The sequence below is a fragment of the Neovison vison genome, chromosome 7 (assembly GCF_020171115.1).
Source record: "Neovison vison isolate M4711 chromosome 7, ASM_NN_V1, whole genome shotgun sequence".
NCBI classification, from domain to species: domain Eukaryota; kingdom Metazoa; phylum Chordata; class Mammalia; order Carnivora; family Mustelidae; genus Neogale; species Neogale vison.
In genome coordinates this window covers 104,669,412-104,690,247 of record NC_058097.1, presented here as the reverse complement: position 1 = coordinate 104,690,247, position 20,836 = coordinate 104,669,412, and the positions used below count along the sequence as shown (strand labels likewise).

The 20,836-nt window shown below is 38.8% G+C and overlaps 1 protein-coding gene across 1 annotated transcript; it reads right to left on the bottom strand.

Moving 5' to 3' along the window:
- Positions 1 to 2,813: 2,813 nt before the first annotated feature.
- RBM7 (RNA binding motif protein 7) lies at positions 2,814 to 20,831 on the bottom strand. The gene is made up of 5 exons (XM_044257881.1): positions 20,653 to 20,831; positions 19,419 to 19,581; positions 18,710 to 18,797; positions 14,992 to 15,082; positions 2,814 to 4,336 (listed from the first exon to the last, which is right to left on the bottom strand). The coding sequence occupies exons 1-5, from the start codon at positions 20,746 to 20,748 to the stop codon at positions 3,983 to 3,985; spliced, it is 792 nt and encodes a 263-aa protein (XP_044113816.1). The 5' UTR covers positions 20,749 to 20,831; the 3' UTR covers positions 2,814 to 3,982.
- Positions 20,832 to 20,836: the final 5 nt, after the last annotated feature.

Below are 20,836 nucleotides of genomic sequence, written 5' to 3'. Positions count from 1 at the left end.
CACTGCAGGGAAAAAAAACACAAGGAAGCTTGAAGACCTAGTAATACAACTGTCCAAAATGAAACAGAGGAAAAATGATTTAAAAAATAAACAGTGTATCCATGAGCTATGGGATCACATCAAACAGTCTCATATAACTGTAGCTGGAGTTTCCCAAGAGGAAAGTGAGGACAAAACATTTTTTTTTAATAATGGCCAAAATGTTTCCAATTTTGATGAAAACTATAAACCTGCAGATCCATGAAGCTCAATGAACTCCAAGCAAAAGGGACATGAAAAAAAAAACCGTATTAAGACACATTTTTCATCCAATTGCTCAAAGCCAGTCAGAGAAAAATGACACATTATATACCTGACAGCATATTTCTTACAGGAAAAAATAAAAGCAGGACGACATTGGAGCCACATTTTTAAAGTACTGAAAGGAATATAAATAAATAAATAAATAAATAAAGCCTGTCAAGTTAGAGTTCTGTACCCAACAAAAAGATATTTCAGAAACAGGGGTGGAAAAATACTTCTTCTGACATGAAAGCTAAAAGAATTCATCACCAGCAAGCCCGCACTGTAAGAGATATCCAGAACACTTCAGGTAGAATAGCAGACGGATAAACGGATGCACACAGAGGAACAAAGAGCTCCAGAAATGATAAGTATTGGAATAATATCTATGATTTTTATTTAAATATCTTTAAAAGAGAATGTCTCAAAAACAAAAACAGGGCACCTGTTTGGCTCCATCAGTTAAGTGTCTGCCTTTAGCTCAGGTCATGATCCCAGGGTCCTGGGATCAAGCCCCTCCCCCTGCTCTCTCTCTGTGTCAAGTAAATACATAAATCTTAAAAAAAAAAAAAAAAAGAAAAAATGCAGTGAGGGGCTTTTATATATATATAAATGTAAACTATGTAAACTGTGTAACAGCACAGCCTCTAATAAGTCTGACCAGGTTGTAGGAGGGAAAGTAAAATAGATCAGGAACTAAAACTGGACTCTAACTGGAGGAAGAGTTTAACAAAAATTGTATGAAATACCATGTGCAACTGTCTATCAATTAATTTGGAAAGATAATGGTTGATTTTTTTTTTTTTTTTTAGAAAGGTAGAAATTATTCAAATTGATTTCTGAGAAAGGAGGAAACAAACAGTTTCCCCCATGGTTAATAAAGGAAAATGGGGTGGGAAATCATTTACTTCTAAGACTGTTTTAGGAGTTCAAGTCTTAAATTAACACAATTCCTATATCATTCAATTTTCTCACCAGGACATAGAAAAAGATAAGCTTACCAACTCATTCCATAAAACTAACAGAACTATAATTCCCAAACCAAACTAATAAACAATTTTTAAAAGAAAACCTGAGTACATATCTAAATCTTAACATTTTTGAAAGATAGAATTCTAGAGTATATTAAAGGCATAATATATTTATAACAGGACACAATGACGGTTCAGGATTAGGAAACTGATTAAAAAAACACTACTATGCTGAAGCCTCCCTTTTTTATTCAATTATTTGACATATGTTCATTTATTCATCAAAAATTTACCAAGTATTACTGTAGTGCCAGGCACTGGATACTGAGAATTCAGTGGTAAGGTACGCTCTCTGCCTTCATGGAGTTACCTAAAGAGATACAGATAAAAAGAAAATTATAACACAGTATAAGGCTATGACAAGAGAAACACAGGGTACTATTGTAATACATAAACTGGCACACTGGATGCTGTTGGAATAATCCTATTGAGGTTACCCCTTCTCGGATCATGGCAACTGGTGTGAGGAATATGGACCTACATGGCATGATTACAAAGTAGTATAAAAAATGTTGGTTGATTGGATGGAGAAGGGTTGAGTCAGATTCTTTGGAAGTCTTAGTACCTTAATATGTATTTAGGTACAAAAGGGTCAAATAAGGGTCAAGTAAGTTTGGAAAATACTACGGTAAGCCTAAGGATTTCTTTACTGCAGTACTTGTCAGAAGCTTTATGGTGTTGTCACTAAAGAAAGCCACCCAAAGTTATAGTCCCCAACATTTACCAAAACACTTGATTACTTACTCTACAGAACATTGTAAGAACGGTTGCTCGTGAACATCTGGGGAGAAACTGCTCCCACAAAAACCACTCCTTTCTACTGCAGCTCCCAAACCCGCATGAATCATCTAACATACTCAGTTTGTTGAGGCTGTCTTGTTTGATCCTCTTACACAGGACATTTATTAGTTTGATTACCCTCACCTGGCTGAGGTTGAAGTGAAAAAGATTCACTGGAACCTCAAAAGGGGTGCGACCCAAGTCATTAAAACATAAAAGGATCATTCTGAAGCAGGATTACCTATGAATCAATATGAAAAGATCTGACCCACAGATAAACTACAATAAACCAGAATTAATCTTTGTGAATCTCTGTAAAAGCTACTGAATATTCATAAAGGTAAAATACCTGAGAATAACTCATTTGAAACAAATCCTTCTATTAAAATGCTAAAGCAAAGAGAAATTTTTGATCCTAACACTCTCTAGGTTGAGTAAATGGCTCCATTTACCTAAAACTCCATGCATTTTATTTACAAATAGGAAGACCTGAGAGTATGTGAACTCTCAAGGAGGGTAACAGTTCATAATGCTCTATAATCCATGTCACTGAAGATCTGATTGTAAAACATTAAGTTCTATATGTACAAAAGGAGTATTTCAGGGTGCTCTAAGAACAGACGTTCTTAACTTTAGGCAATCACTGAACTGAAGCATCCTGCTAATGTTGTATACAGTGTCTTCAAAGTTAGTGATGTCAAAAAAAATAAGGCACACTCCTTTTTATGTTTTCAATATATTAAAAAGCAACAGAGTACAAATGCTGTGATTAATACTAAAAAGGATCAAAAATTTTCAAGGAATAACATTTTTATAAACAAGTTCTACAACAAAGAGGAAACAGCATCTTGATACACGACAGTTCTGCTAAACAAGATTTTTAAAATTTTTAAATCAGAAAATGTTTAAGACTAAATTTTTTCAAATGTGCAAACAAAAAAGCAAGCTGTACAATCTCCATAATAAAGCATATCCTTATAACACGTCCTGGGCACTTTGAAAATGTTAAAATTTTTAAAATTTGAGTGACAGAGGCAGCTCTTAAAGGCTTCAGGAACTTTTTTTTTCCCCCAAAAAAGCATACTTTCAGTAAAACATTTCACCATTTTTATCTGACTATGCATTTACATTTGTGTTCTTCCTGAAAAGGGGGAGTTATATTAACACTGTATTTTAATGTAAAAAAATACATTTAGAAATATTTAACTTCCTGAGTGTCTTCAGTTATACATCAAACTTGATTTAATGAGCAAATTCTAAAATTTTAGAATGAGATAGCATGTATAAATTTACAATTTTATGTTTAATTAGAGTAAAACTCAAAAGATCATGTCACAGAACTTACACTAAAAATTCTCTTACGAAGTCAAATGATTTATCCCCAAACTTTACCAATATGCTTTCTATGTAAAATGGTAGTAAAATGAATCACTGTAATTACATTTTCTCATTTAACAAAATACTGCTAGTCAATTCAGACTATCAGAACTTGAATGTTTTCTATTATACACACCAAAATCTGACTAACAAGAAACTTCTTGCAATACAAAAAGATTAACAGATAATTAAAATATTTGCTTTATAATACAACCAACCCATATAATACATCCCTTCCTCATTTATCTAAAATGATTAGGAATTGTGGCACTTTCTTTTGCAAAAAACCCTTTCCTCTTCATAAAACCCTGAGGTGAAAGGTTACTAAAATGTAATAAAACGGGAACCACAACTCTTATTTCTGTATTAGACTGTAGCTATAGGTTTTTAAAAATTTATAAAGAAACGTGGCAACTTGTAAAGCTGCTCTGCACAGTTTAACAAAACATTTCCAGGTCAATTTAGCCAAAGGGACCTAGAATGACCCTATAACATCGTCCTTTTAGTACTTGTTAATGTCGAGATGAACGCCATTTTCCATCTCGACTACTGTCTCTTCTGTTATCATAGTCATGGCTCCAGCCATCAGGATTCCTATCTTCATAGAAGTAGTCATCTCTGTTTCCTCGGTAATGATGGTCAGACCCATGATCAGCGTAACGTTGTTCACGGCCATGATGTCTATCCGGTATGTAAGGATGAGAATTCTGTCTGACTTTACGCTGTGATGATGGCGTATCTTGGCGCCACTGGGAGCTTGAAGACTGATTAAAACTGTGACTATGTGATGGGGAAAATCCTGATGGATCCAGATGTGGAGAACCAAATTTCCCACCATAGGACATCTGTCTCAGAACATTGTTCATCTAAGAGAAGAGAAAAAGAAAGAAATGTTAACTGCCAAGTATTTCTAAGTATCAAAGCAATATATATACTTGGCCACAGTGAACCAAACAGGTAATGATGGGAAAGCAAAATTATTCTAGCCCAGAAGGATCTTAGGTTAAACAGAACTTGAAGTAAAAAAACACATGATGGCTTTGTTTGCTCCAGTGTATACCTGCATGATATCTGTACATAACTACTCCTTGCCCTCAAGAATACAACTTAGAAGAGGCCATACAAATGATTATAATGTGAATAATTGTCTGGTGGACACATAAAGAGCCAAGAGCTCAGGATCATTAGGAAAGGCTTCATGAAGGTGGCATATTATCTAAGTATTAAAGTATGGATGGAGGGGCACCTGGGTGGCTCAGTGGGTTAAAGCCTCTGCCTTCAGCTCAGGTCATGATCCCAGGGTCCTGGGATCGAGCCCTGCATCGGGCTCTCTGCTCAGCGGGGAGCCTGCTTCCTCCTCTCTCTGACTGCCTCTCTGCCTACTTGTAATCTCTGTCAAATAAATAAATAAAATTTAAAAAAAAAAAAGTATGGATGGAGTATTTTCAGGGGGAAATATACCAAGGAAGGGAAATTGCATGAAGAAAATAAGAAAACAGAATGAGTTTGTAGAATAGCAAGAATTCTGACTGATTAGAGATCTCATATGCAGTGAATAATGGACAGTTAGGCTGGAAAGCTTTACTGGCGCCAGATGACGGCAGTGCCTCATAACTAGGCTAGGGAATTCAGACTTTATCTTGCAAAGGAGGGAAAATCAAATTAGCAGGAAGGTAAGCGAAACAAGGTTATTAACATTCATTTAGAAACAGTGTGTGAGATGGGCTAGCAAGAAGAAAATGGAGACAAGTACAAACTGACCAGACCAGTGGTCCCCAAATTCTGCCCATGGTAAGTATTAGCCAGCGACGGTTTTGTTTTTTTTTTTTTTTTTTTTTTTAAAAAGCCTACACCACAATATGTGGTATGTACATAAAAGTTGACATCCCAGGGACGCCTGGGTGGCTCAGTTGGTTGGACGACTGCCTTCGGCTCAGGGCGTGATCCTGGAGTCCTGTGATCGAGTTCCGCATCAGGCTCCCAGCTCCATGGGGAGTCTGCTTCGCTCTCTGACCTTCTCCTCGCTCGTGCTCTCTCTCACTGTCTCTCTCTCTCAAATAAATAAATAAAATCTTTAAAAAAAAAAAAAAGTTGACATCCCTTTATATTGGTTCCTCAAGCTTACTTTACTTATATTTATATTTTGCAGACCTGCAAAAGGTTGAAGGGTCACAAGCCAACACTGTGATTTGGGCAAAGAGAAAAGAAGAAATGAACTCAAGAAAAAGAAAAAATAAAGGACTTCGTGACAAAATGAAAAAAACTGAAAGACTGGAGACAAAGATGGAATCGTAAAACACACCAAAGATTTTAAGCCTAGTCGCACAGTCTCATTATTACAAAAAAAAAAAAAAATGGAAATCAAGAGGAAACTGGTTAAAGACTCCAATCAATGTATTTAAGCACTGTTTTTAAGCATTAAGGACAATGTATTGTAAGAAGCCTTTGAGCACAGCTTCCAAGAATATCAGGGAATACATCTCCATTCCCTGAAACACACACATACAACCCTCCATAACGGCTCAAGAAAAATACAAATGTGAAATGCAGTTGTTCTACTTATCTTCAATCTGTTAAATATGTTCTTCAGCTCAGTGAAAATCAAAATGGGTGATCAACCTACGGAGATCACGCTAGTCTAACTAAAACCTAGGAAATTACCCAAGAATCATTTGAACATTTTTTTTTGTTAAAGATTTTACTTATTTATTTGACAGAGAGAGAGAGATCACAAGTAAGCAGAGAGGCAGGCGGGGGGGTGGGAGCAGGCTCCCCGCCGAGCAGAAAGCCCGATGCATGGCTCGATCCCAGGACCCTGAGACCAGGATCCAAGCCGAAGGCAGAGGCTTTAACCCACTGAGCCACCCAGGCACCCCTAAACAATTCTTTAAACATTTATTTTAGAGAAAGAGAGCATGAGCGAGCAAACATGCATGTGTGAGTGCACACATGTGCCAGTAAGGACAGGGCAGGAGAGAGAGAATCTCATGCAGACTCCCCAGTGAGTGCAGAGCCGAACATGGGGCTTGATCTCATGACCCTGAGATCCTGATCTGAGCTGAAATTAAAAGTCAGATGCTTAACCAAGTGAGCCACCCAGGCACCCCTCTTTGAACATTCTAAGTTTTGGGGGGTTTTAGAAGTTCAAGTTGAAGATGTCTGAGTTTTATTTCTGCGCAACCTCTAGAAACATTATTTAACTTCAGTTATAAGTCACATTTAGGCCAAAAAAGCATGTCTCAAGAAGTACCTTTTAGTTTATTTGTAGTGGAAAGTAAATGAGGCATAAATTTTATTTTTCAGCCGTGAGAGAGAGATGAAAGTGCGTAGCATGATGTTAATAGGCTGGTAAAAATCTAGACTGCATGTTGAAAGAATGAATGTTTCAGCAAGCATTCAATATATCAAATGTGACTATTTTTGAGAAGCTGAGTTTAGGGTGCCTGGGTGGCTCATTGGGTTGGGGCCTCTGCCTTCAGCTCAGGTCATGGTCCCAGGGTCCTGGGATCCAGCCCCACATCGGGCTCTCTGCTCAGCAGGGAGCCTGCTTCCTCTTCTCTCTCTGCCTGCCTCTCTGCCTACTTGTGATCTCTGTCTGTCAAAAAAATAAATAAAATCTTTAAAAAAAAAAAAAAAAGAGAGAAGCTGAGTTTAAAACCCTCCAGGTCCACAAATTACTGGTAAAAGCAATTATGAACTTCTCCTTTTGTCTTTTTAAGATGAAAGACCTCTGACAATTTTCAAAACTTCATAAGCTAAATTGTATTTGCAAGTGTACATCAGAGTCTGTTGCACTAAACAGTTACCAAATCTATTTAATTTCTGAAATGTGATATTTTATTCAGTAACTTAATTATGATTTTCTGGGTTTTCTACTTTAATTATTTTTATTGTGTTGCTTTTCCTCATTAAATTTTCTGGGTAGCACTTCGAAACATGGTTTCAAATTTTAGCAGGCTACAATTGTAATCTCAATCCTGCTACTTGCTAATTTATGACCTTCCTCACCCTTAATTTTCCTATGTCTTACAATAGGATACATCTCAGTTACCCTAAAGAATATGTATTAATAGGAGGAGTCAAGATGGCGGAGAAGTAGCAGGCTGAGACTACCTCAGCTAGCAGGAGATCAGCTAGAGAGCTTATCTAAAGATTGCAAACACCTGCAAATCCATCGGCAGATCGAAGAGAAGAAGAACAGCAATTCTAGAAACAGAAAAACAACCACTTTCTGAAAGGTAGGACTGGCGGAGAAGTGAATCCAAAGCGACGGGAAGAGAGACCCCAGGGGGGAGGGGCCGGCTCCCGGCAAGCGGCGGAGCAACGGAGCACAAAATCAGGACTTTTAAAAGTCTGTTCCGCTGAGGGACATCGCTCCGGAGGCTAAACCGGGGCGAAGCCCACACGGGGTCGGCGTGACCTCAGGTCCCGCGGGGTCACAGAAGGATCGGGGGTGTCTGAGTGTCGCAGAGCTTGCGGATATTGGAACAGGAAAGCGGCTGCAGAGACAGAGCCAACAGTAAGCTCGCAGCTCGGAGTTGCCTTGAACCGGTCGCAAGCTTGGTGAGCTCGGAGCGCGGCCGGAGGTTAGGCAGACGCGAGTTACCAGGAGCAGTTCGCTGAGGGCGCACAGGGGAGCGGGGCCCTGGGCTCTCGGCTCCTCCGGGCCGGAGACCAGGAGGCCGCCATTTGTATTCCCGTCCTCCGGAACTCTACGGAAAGCGCTCAGGGAACAAAAGCTCCTGAAAGCAAAGCCGAGCAGATCACTCAGCCCCGGCCCCTGGTAAGGGCGGTGTAATTCCGCCTGGGGCAAAGACACTTGAGAATCACTACACCAGGCCCCTCCCCCAGAAGATCAACAAGAAATCCAGGCAAGACCAAGTTCACCTACCAAGGAGTGCAGTTTCAATACCAAGGAGAGAGCAGCAGAATTCCAGAGGAGGAGAAAACAAACCACGGAACTCATGGCTTTCTGCCGGTGATTTTTTAGTCTTGCAGTTAATTTATTTTTTTTTCTTTTTCATTTTTTTTCTCTTCTTCTGCTAAAATTTTTTATAATTTTACCCTTTTCTTTTTTAACGTTTTTTAACTAGATTATCTAATATATATATATTTTGCTTTTTTATACTTTTCTTTATTCATTTTCTTTTTTTTTTAATTCTTTTTTTTTCTTTCTTTCTTTTTGAACCTCTTTTTATCCCCAAATCAGAAGAGATCCTAATCTCTTCAATCTTTTTTTTTCTTAACTCTTTTTTAAATTGTTGATTGAATTTTTAATTCAATCTCTTTTTTTTAATTCTTTTTTTCTTTTTTTCTTTCTTTCTTTTTGAACCTCTTTTTATCCCCAAATCAGAAGAGATCCCAAACAGAAGAGATTGGGAGATCCCAATCAGAAGAGATTGGGAGATCCCAATCAGAGGAGATCCCTCACCCAATCGTGAGGGGCGAGAAATCCCCCCACATGATTTGGGATCTCTTCTGATTTGGTTAAAGCATATTTTCCTGGGATTGTTGCCACCCTTTTAGTATTTTACTTGCTCCCTCATATACTCTTAGCTGGACAAAATGACAAGGCGGAAAAATTCACAACAAAAAAAAGAACAAGAGGCAGTACCGAAGGCTAGGGACCTAATCAATACAGACATTGGTAATATGTCAGATCTAGAGTTCAAAATGACAATTCTCAAGGTTATAGCCGGGCTTGAAAAAGGCATGGAAGATATTAGAGAAACCCTCTCCAGAGATATAAAAGCACTTTCTGGAGAAATAAAAGAACTAAAATCTAACCAAGTTGAAATCAAAAAGGCTATTAATGAAGTTCAATCAAAAATGGAGGCTCTCACTGCTAGGATAAATGAGGCAGAAGAAAGAATTAGCGATATAGAAGACCAAATGACAGAGAATAAAGAAGCTGAGCAAAAGAGGGACAAACAGCTACTGGACCATGAGGGGAGAATTCGAGAGATAAGTGACACCATAAGACGAAACAACATTAGAATAATTGGGATTCCAGAAGAAGAAGAAAGAGAGAGGGGAGCAGAAGGTATACTGGAGAGAATTATTGGGGAGAATTTCCCCAATATGGCAAAGGGAACGAGCATCAAAATTCAGGAGGTTCAGAGAACGCCCCTCAAAATCAATAAGAATAGGCCCACACCCCGTCACCTAATAGTAAAACTTACAAGCCTTAGTGACAAAGAGAAAATCTTGAAAGCAGCCCGGGAAAAGAAGTCTGTAACATACAATGGTAAAAGTATTAGATTGGCAGCTGACTTATCCACAGAGACCTGGCAGGCCAGAAAGAGCTGGCATGACATTTTCAGAGCACTAAACGAGAAAAACATGCAGCCAAGAATACTATATCCAGCTAGGCTATCATTGAAAATAGAAGGAGAGATTAAAAGCTTCCAGGACAAACAAAAACTGAAAGAATTTGCAAACACCAAACCAGCTCTACAGGAAATACTGAAAGGGGTCCTCTAAGCAAAGAGAGAGCCTACAAGTGGTAGATCAGAAAGGAACAGAGACAATATACAGTAACAGTCACCTTACAGGCAATACAATGGCACTAAAATCATATCTCTCAATAGTTACCCTGAATGTTAATGGGCTAAATGCCCCAATCAAAAGACACAGGGTATCAGAATGGATAAAAAAACAAAACCCATCTATATGTTGCCTCCAAGAAACTCATTTTAAACCCGAAGACACCTCCAGACTTAAAGTGAGGGGGTGGAAAAGAATTTACCATGCTAATGGACATCAGAAAAAAGCAGGAGTGGCAATCCTTATATCAGATCAATTAGATTTTAAGCCAAAGACTATAATAAGAGATGAGGAAGGACACTATATCATACTCAAAGGGTCTGTCCAACAAGAAGATCTAACAATTTTAAATATCTATGCCCCCAACGTGGGCGCAGCAAACTATATAAACCAATTAATAACAAAATCAAAGAAACACATCAACAATAATACAATAATAGTAGGGGACTTTAACACTCCCCTCACTGAAATGGACAGATCATCCAAGCAAAAGAGCAACAGGGAAATAAAGGCCTTAAATGATACACTGGATGAGATGGACATCACAGATATATTCAGAACATTTCATCCCAAAGCAACAGAATACACATTCTTCTCTAGTGCACATGGAACATTCTCCAGAATAGATCACATCCTCGGTCCTAAATCAGGACTCAACCGGTATCAAAAGATTGGGATCATTCCCTGCATATTTTCAGACCACAATGCTCTGAAGCTAGAACTCAACCACAAGAGGAAGTTTGGAAAGAACACAAATACATGGAGACTAAACAGCATCCTTCTAAAGAATGAATGGGTCAACCGGGAAATTAAAGAAGAATTGAAAAAAATCATGGAAACAAATGATAATGAAAATACAACGGTTCAAAATCTGTGGGACACAACAAAGGCAGTCCTGAGAGGAAAATATATAGCGGTACAAGCTTTTCTCAAGAAACAAGAAAGGTCTCAGGTACACAACCTAACCCTACACCTAAAGGAGCTGGAGAAAGAACAAGAAAGAAACCCTAAGCCCAGCAGGAGAAGAGAAATCATAAAGATCAGAGCAGAAATCAATGAAATAGAAACCAAAAAAACAATAGAACAAATCAACCAAACTAGGAGCTGGTTCTTTGAAAGAATTAATAAAATTGATAAACCCTTGGCCAGACTTATCAAAAAGAAAAGAGAAAGGACCCAAATAAATAAAATCATGAATGAAAGAGGAGAGATCACAACTAACACCAAAGAAATACAAACTATTATAAGAACATACTATGAGCAACTCTACGCCAACAAATTTGACAATCTGGAAGAAATGGATGCATTCCTAGAAACATATAAACTACCAAAATTGAACCAGGAAGAAATAGAAAGCCTGAACAGACCCATAACCAGTAAGGAGATTGAAACAGTCATTAAAAATCTCCAAACAAACAAAAGCCCAGGGCCAGACGGCTTCCCAGGGGAATTCTACCAAACATTTAAAGAAGAACTAATTCCTGTTCTCCTGAAACTGTTCCAAAAAATAGAAATGGAAGGAAAACTCCCAAACCCATTTATGAGGCCAGCATCACCTTGATCCCAAAACCAGACAAGGATCCCATCAAAAAAGAGAGCTATAGACCAATATCCTTGATGAACACAGATGCAAAAATTCTCACCAAAATACCACCAATAGGATTCAACAGTACATTAAAAGGATTATTCACCACGACCAAGTGGGATTTATCCCAGGGCTGCAAGGTTGGTTCAACATCCACAAATCAGTCAATGTGATACAACACATCAATAAAAGAAAGAACAAGAACCATATGATACTCTCAATAGATGCTGAAAAAGCATTTGACAAAGTACAGCATCCCTTCCTGATCAAAACCCTTCAAAGTGTAGGGATAGAGGGCACATACCTCAATATCATCAAAGCCATCTATGAAAAACCCACTGCAAATATCGTTCTCAATGGAGAAAAACTGAAAGTTTTTCCACTAAGGTCAGGAACACGGCAGGGATGTCCATTATCACCACTGCTATTCAACATAGTACTAGAAGTCCTAGCCTCAGCAATCAGACAACAAAAGGAAATTAAAGGCATCCAAATCGGCAAAGAAGAAGTCAAATTATCACTCTTCGCAGATGATATGATACTCTATGTGGAAAACCCAAAAGACTCCACTCCAAAACTGCTAGAACTTATACAGGAATTCAGTAAAGTGTCAGGATATAAGATCAATGCACAGAAATCAGTTGCATTTCTCTACACCAACAACAAGACAGAAGAAAGAGAAATTAAGGAGTCAATCCCATTTACAATTGCACCCCAAACCATAAGATACCTAGGAATAAACCTAACCAAAGAGGCTAAGAATCTATACTCAGAAAACTATAAAGTACTCATGAAAGAAATTGAGGAAGACACAAAGAAATGGAAAAATGTTCCATGCTCCTGGATTGGAAGAATAAATATTGTGAAAATGTCTATGTTACCTAGAGCAATCTACACATTTAATGCAATTCCTATCAAAGTACCATCCATCTTCTTCAAAGAAATGGAACAAATAATTTTAAAATTTATATGGAACCAGAAAAGACCTCGAATAGCCAAAGGGATATTGAAAAACAAAGCCAAAGTTGGTGGCATCACAATTCCGGACTTCAAGCTTTATTACAAAGCTGTCATCATCAAGACAGCATGGTACTGGCACAAAAACAGACACATAGACCAATGGAATAGAATAGAGAGCCCAGAAATAGACCCTCAACTCTATGGTCAACTAATCTTCGACAAAGCAGGAAAGAATGTCCAATGGAAAAAAGACAGCCTCTTCAATAAATGGTGTTGGGAAAATTGGACAGCCACGTGCAGAAAAATGAAATTGGACCATTTCCTTACACCACACACAAAAATAGATTCAAAATGGATTAAGGACCTCAATGTGAGAAAGGAATCCATCAAAATCCTTGAGGAGAACACAGGCAGCAACCTCTTCGACCTCAGCCGCAGCAACATCTTCCTAGGAACATCGCCAAAGGCAAGGGAAGCAAGGGCAAAAATGAACTTTTGGGATTTCATCAAAATCAAAAGCTTTTGCACAGCAAAGGAAACAGTTAACAAAACCAAAAGACAACTGACAGAATGGGAGAAGATATTTGCAAACGACATATCAGATAAAGGACTAGTGTCCAAAATCTATAAAGAACTTAACAAACTCAACACCCAAAGAACAAATAATCCAATCAAGAAATGGGCAGAGGACATGAACAGACGTTTCTGCAAAGAAGACATCCAGATGGCCAACAGACACATGAAAAAGTGCTCCATATCACTCGGCATCAGGGAAATACAAATCAAAACCACAATGAGATATCACCTCACACCAGTCAGAATGGCTAAAATCAACAAGTCAGGAAATGACAGATGCTGGCGAGGATGCGGAGAAAGGGGAACCCTCCTACACTGTTGGTGGGAATGCAAGCTGGTGCAACCACTCTGGAAAACAGCATGGAGGTTCCTCAAAATGTTGAAAATAGAACTGCCCTATGACCCAGCAATTGCACTACTGGGAATTTACCCTAAAGATACAAACGTAGTGATCCAAAGGGGCACGTGCACCCGAATGTTTATAGCAGCAATGTCCACAATAGCCAAACTATGGAAAGAACCTAGATGTCCATCAACAGATGAATGGATCAAGAAGATGTGGTATATATACACAATGGAATACTATGCAGCCATCAAAAGAAACAAAATCTTGCCATTTGCGACAACATGGATGGAACTAGAGCGTATCATGCTTAGCGAAATAAGTCAAGCGGAGAAAGACAACTATCATATGATCTCCCTGATATGAGGGAGTGGTGATGCAACATGGGGGCTTAAGTGGGTAGGAGAAGAATCCATGAAACAAGATGGGATAGGGAGGGAGAGAAACCATAAGTGACTCTTAATCTCCCGAAACAAACTGTGGGTTGCTGGGGGGAGGGGGGTTGGGAGAAGGGGGGTAGGGTTATGGACATTGGGGAGGGTATGTGCTTTTGGGTAAATTGGAAGGGGAGATGAACCATGAGAGACTATGAACTCTGAAAAACAATCTGAGGGGTTTGAAGTGGCGGGGGTGTGGGAGGTTGGGGTACCAGGTGGTGGGTATTATAGAGGGCACAGCTTGCATGGAGCACTGGGTGTGGTGAAAAAATAATGAATACTGTTTTTCTGAAAATAAATAAATTGGAAAAAAAAAAAAAAAAACAAACATTAAAAAAAAAAAAAAAGAAAAAAAAAAAAAAGAATATGTATTAATATGTAATACTTTTGGGTGGTACTGCCTGACACATATTACATAATCAATACATTGTAACTATTTTTTTTTCCCTAGGGGTTTCATTTGTGTGTATGTGAGTGAGTATGTGAGTGTGTGTATGTGTAAGCTACTTAAAGGCTTAGTCTAGACATGTGAGTAACCCCAATTCTAGCACAAGTAGATGCTAATCAAGGCCTAATCTGCTTTAAATTCAAGAATTTGGTAATTTACTCCTCATGAAACTAACATTTTAGGTAATATCTTAGAAATTACTCTATTTGTAGAAGACTGCATGGTGTTTTTCATGGCTACTAAGAGAATGTTTGTACCTGTAAGTAAAGAGTAAAACAAAGATTTGTGCTAGTTTTGCGTCTGTGGGTGTGTGCTAGTTTTTTTAAAAATAAAAGGAATTACTACTTTATTAAGAAAAAGAAAAAGAGGAAAGGGAAAGGAAAGAAGGGGCACCTGGGTGGCTCAGTTGGTTAAGCGTCTGCCTTCAGCTCAGGTGATGATCTCCAGGTCCTGGGATCAAGCACCACATTGGGCTCCCAACTCAGCAGGGAGTCTTTGCTTCTCCTTCTCCCTCTGCCCTTCCCCCCGCTTATATTCTCTCTATCTCTCTCAAATGAATAAATGAAATATTTAAAAAAAAAAAAAAGTAGAGAAAAAAATAAGAGAAAAGAAGAAAATCAACCTACCACTGCTTGTCTCTGAAAATTTTCTGGAGAAGAGAAAGATCTCTGAATTATCTGTACTGATGGACTCATGCTATCCACACTCCTTTCATATCTGTGAAGAGTAAAAAAAACAACATATAATCATCCATTTAACAAATATTTACGATATACCAATCATGAGCAAGACTGTGTCAAAGGTAGGAATGAACAAGAAAGACCACGTATCTATTTGCTCTCATGGATAAGAGTAAGGATTCAGATAGTAAAACAACTTCACCTTGTAACAGTGATATAATAATTGATGTTCTGTTTTAGCTCGGTGGGTCAGGGATTGTCTTTCTAAAAAGGAGGCACATTTGAAGTAAAAATGGAGTAACAAGATTACTTGGAAGCTAAACATTGCAGCTGAGGGAAGAATTAGCACGGGGGGGGGGAGCAAGCTATATAGCCTGTGGTCCAAATCCCACTTCTTTAACACTCCTGTCTCTATTTTATCTATGTAGTGTTACAAGGACCTGCAACCTCCCCACTCCCACCCCAAACGGACAACACAACACACATTTGTCTTCCTGTAGACTTTACGCCTTCACTAGGCAGTCTATTACAGTGGCTGGGCCTGCAAAGTCTCAAACATTAACTGTTTGGCCCTTCACAGAAAAAAAAAAACACAAACCCATCAATCCCAGGGCTAGTGCAGAGGCCTAGCTTGAAAACTAAGATGAAAAGGATTTGTTCTACTAGATATGACAGATGAGGGGAAAAAGAAAAATAAAGGATAAAATCTAGATTTGGGCCTTTAGCAATTATATATTTACTGTGATAGGGAGGAAGAACAGGTCTGAGGGAGCAAGGAATGAAGAGTTCTTTAACATAAACTAGATATTAGTTTTAAGAAATTATACCTTATTCCTCAATTCCTAAAAAAGTAGCTTGCTCTACAGAAAGCCACTTTATCAAATGCTTTAAATTTTACAATACTTAGAATCAAATCACTAACTGATTTGTCTCATAGTTTAGATCTTGTCATTTTGGGTTTTCTTAAATCAGGTTAGACCTGTATATGTTAAAGGAGTAAAAAGTATAAATTTCCTTACAAAAATGATGGGCACTCTAACCTTAAACTAAAAACAACTTATTTACTTGTATATATTTTTCCAAAGAAATTCTCAGGGAGGTAAACTTTTTTCTTCCACCTGAGATATCTTAGAAGAGTCTACAAAAGTGGTTGGATGTTATGCTGAAAAGAAAAGAAAAGAAAAAAAAATTCCAAAAAAAAAGGGAGTTGGAAATGCTTCAAGTTCCAAATGTGCTGAGAAGCATTTAAACACAATTTCAGTTGGCAAGAAAGGATGCTAAGAGGATACCCTTCTTACACTATTCTTTCTTGCAATTTTACTTGCCAGTTATCTTCTCATACCAAAGCCACTTCACTGCAGCTCTTGGCACCACCCTAATCCAAACCCACAACCTCACCCTAATAACTTCCTTGCTGTCTTGCTACTAATACCAATACTCTGCTACCAATAGCTTCTCAACTGGTCTATTTTCAGCCTTGTCCCCTCCAATCCATTCTCCCACAGCAAACAACTTGTTAAAATATAAACGCGTTCCTATTACTATCCTACTGAAAACATTTTGGTGTCTTTCTTCTGTTTTTAGGAGAAAATTCCCAAATTGTAACTATGGCCTATAAGAAAGACCCTCCTTCGGTCTAGATGTCCATCAACAGATGAATGGATAAAGATGTGGGGGGGTGGTGTGTATGTGTGTATACATATATATACACATATACATACATACAATGAAATACTATGCAGCCATCAAAAGAAATGAAATCTTGCCTTTTGCAACGAGGTGGATGGAACTAGAGGGTATTATGCTGAGCGAGAGAAGTCAATCGAGAAAGACAAATTATCATATGATCTCCCTGATATGAAAAATTTGAGAGGCAACATGGGGGTTTGGGGAGTAAGGAAGGAAAAAATGAAAGAAGATTGGATTGGGTGGAGACAAACATTAAGAGACTCTTAATCTCACAAAACAAACTGAGGGTTGCTGGGGGGAGGGGTTTGGGAGAGGGTGGTTTGGTGATGGACACTTGGGAGGGTATGTGCTATGGTGAGTGCTGTGAAGTGTGTAAACCTGGCAATTCACAGACCTGTACCCCCTGGGGCTAATAATACATTATAAATTAATAAAAAATTAAAAAACTTAAAAAAAAAAAAAAAAGACCCGGGGCACCTGAGTGGCTGAGTGGGTTAAAGCCTCTGCCTTCGGCTCAGGTCATAATCCCAGGGTCCTGGGATCGAGCCCCGCATCGGGCTCTCTGCTCGGCAGGAAGCCTGCTCTCTCTGCCGACTTGTGATCTCTCTGTCAAATAAATAAATAAAATCCAAAAAAAAAAAAAAAAAGACCCCCATTCTACTTCACCAACATAACCTACTACTCTATTTTTCCTTCATTATGATCCAGATATATTGGCCTCTTTTAGTTCCTCATTCATTTATATCATCTCTCCCTGTCAAACCTTTCTACAACCACATTCTATGCTCTCTTTACAGAACTTATTAAAGGTAGTCACAAAATCCATGTATCTTCCTGCAGACTTTACACCTTCACTAGGTAGCCTATCACAGTGGCTGGGGCTCAGTCACAATGCCTGGGTTTCTGTCCCAGCCCACTGCTCACAAGCAATTCAAACTCAAGCAAGTTAATATCCAATCCTCACTTTCCTCACAGGCGAGGCAGAACTAACAATAATCCCTACCTCCTAAGAGCGCTGTGAGAAACAAGACCATAAATGCAAACGACTCAGTGAAGAACCTGACACAGGACAGATATTTCTTTCTTTCTTTTTTTTTTTTTAAAGATTTTATTTATTTATTTGACAGAGAGAGATCACAAGTAGGCAGAGAGGCAGGCAGAGAGAGAGAGAGGAGGAAGCAGGCTCCCTGCTGAGCAGAGAGCCCGATGCGGGACTCGATCCCAGGACCCCAAGATCATGACCTGAGCCGAAGGCAGCTAACCCACTGAGCCACCCAGGCACCCCAGATATTTCTTTCTTGAATGAAGCCCATTATAACTGATAAATAGCTCCACTGATAAACCAGGAAAAAAACGTCTCTGGTAAAAAATCGCACTTCCCAAAGCAAATAAAATTATTTAGTATAAATGGTGTACCTTTTCTAACCCTCAGGAGCTAGAAGAGACTCTGGAGAGCATTCAATTCAGCTTTTCCTTACAATTGGGAAGACAAGACCAGAGAAATGAGACTACTTCAAAATTCCACAATCGGAGAGGCAGATCTAGAATCCAACTCTATAAACTCTTAGTCCACTAGTCTGTTTACTGATAGCTATTTTTAAAATGCAAATAAAAACCAATCAGTGGTGAAAACTAATTTAAATTTTTAAAAGAAAATAGAATAGAAAATAGAGTAAACTGAGAGTAGAAAGAGTAATGTTCCGGGAAATTTTCAGTTACATGTTAAATATGTGGCTGTGGGTATACATCTTCATAAATGAACCTAATTATAGGTACATATGTATCAATTTTAGGGGTACTATATAAGTTTATAGTCCCCTTAAATAGATATCTAATTATAATCCAAAATATGAATAATTCAGCAGAAAAATAAAGAGGTGGGAGCTTAAAAAAAGAAACAAATCCCTCAGTATGTTTTGAGATAATACCTAAAAAAAATTTCCAATAAATGATTTTAATAGGTCCAAAATGTTACCTGCTAGGAGATGTAGAGGTGGGGCTTGAGTTTCCAACATGATGCTGGGGATATGACAAACTGACATCCTGTGAGGCATGGCTACTTCCTAAAATGAAGTAATTTGAGAAATTATCCTTGATAGAAAACTCAAGTTAAATTTTATCCCTCCCCTAAATTATGTCAAATGGTAGACAGAAGCTACAAGAGAAAAGCTCAAATTTCAGAAAACCGCTTCCTAGTTTCATCAGAGTGAAAATTTTAAGTGTCCAAAACAGAGGGTTCCAAATAAGTACTATGTAATGTACAAACATCCAATCTGGCCATAATATTCTGATGCCCACACTAAATTTTAACTGGATACATGGAAAGTTTCATCCTCACATCACCCAGAACCAAAATTTGTAAATGCCAATCACAAAGCAGTCAGGAAAAGTATTTTTAAAAAAACAATCCTCGCTCCTTTCAGAGCACGAACCCAAACCCAAGTCTTTCTAACAACAAAGTTTATGCTCTTTTCAGTAACCCAAACTTAATTTTAAAATGACGACTTTCAAAATCCATATTGTCGACGTTATCAGTACTAAACTGGGATACGTAAAGCTTACTATCCACAAAGCTTAAGGTATTTTCATCCAACAAGCGGCTCTTTAAAACTGAATAATAAAATTTAAAAACGAACAAAGCAGCAAAGAAAACCTCTCCCCAAACAATAACACTGAACAGTTACCTGATCTAAACTGAATTTTGATGGGCCTCCCGAAAAGTTTGATTCCATTAAGTAGATTCATCGCATAAGGAACAGACACTTCATGTTTGAAGTTCACAAATGCAAACTGTTTTGGTTTACCATCCTTATCTTTTGGAATTTTCACTTTTACTACCGGCCCCGCCTACAAACAAAACAAAAAAAAAGAAGAAGAAGAAGAAAAAAAAGTCTTCGGAATTTAAATGAGGCAATTTCAAGGAAATACGCAAATTTTACGACCTTTAAAAACAACAGAAATGTTGGACATTGGGGAAGGTATGTGCTATGGTGAGTGCTGTGGAGTGTGTAAACCTGGCGGTTCACAGACCTGTACCCTGGGGCTAATAATATAATATATGTTAATAAATAGTAAAAAATTAATTAAAAAAAAACAACAGAAACGTAACCAGGAAAAATCTAAAAAAAGGACAAACAAGGATTTCCACCTCAGTTAAAGATTCTGTCATACGACTCAACACCTGATTAATTTATTTGGGGGAAGGAAGCCCATAAGGAACTGAAAACAGTTACTCAGTTACGTTTCGTGATGCTTTATGACTTTTTAACAAGGTGACCAACATCCATCACTTTCCCACTCGGAGTAACGTTTATCAAGAGCTAGAGAAAGTGGCTTCCTTGTACTAAAAATTCACTTTTGTACTGACTAACCAAGTATTACCAGTTGTTAGAGACTAGAACTGGAGAGAACCAGATACTCTGAATCACCAACACATTTCAATGCAGGTGTGAATACCGAAACACTACAAGTCTGCTTTTCTACGGAGTATTTAGTGTACTTTAAAAATCTTAATGTTGCAATTAATTAAAAAAAAACACGTAAGTGGAAAACATACTCTGACCAAGCAACTGAAATCTAATTAGCCAGATAAACCGAAAACGAGCAAAGGGATAGGAAAAAGTCCGGCTCCACGAAGAACCCACACATACCGTCCCCTTAGGATCCCTGAATCTTTACCTCGGGAACGCTTCACTGAGGAAGCCCCCACCAACCTGGAGCGCACTGACTAGGGTTCTTCCCTTCAAGCGACACCCAGCGAGAGCCTCGCTCTCCCGGTGCACCTCCAGCCCCAAGCGGCCCACCCGTCGGGCGCCCCGACCCACAGCCCCGCTTTCCCCAGGAAGGCGGGCACGGCCGTCGGGCCGGGCCCTATGGGAGCCGCACAGCGAAAGGAAAAGTCCGCTCTCGGCCGCTGACCTGGTGGAAAAGCTCGAAAAGAAGCTCCTCGGTCACTTTAGTTTCAAGGTTGCCGACAAAGAGGGTACGATCCGCTTCCGCTGCCGCCGCCCCCATCTCAGCGGAGCCCCCTCCCTAAAAAGGCCGAAGGGTCGTCACCGTCGCACTCACTGCGCACGCTCGGAAACCCCACGTACTCTCCCTC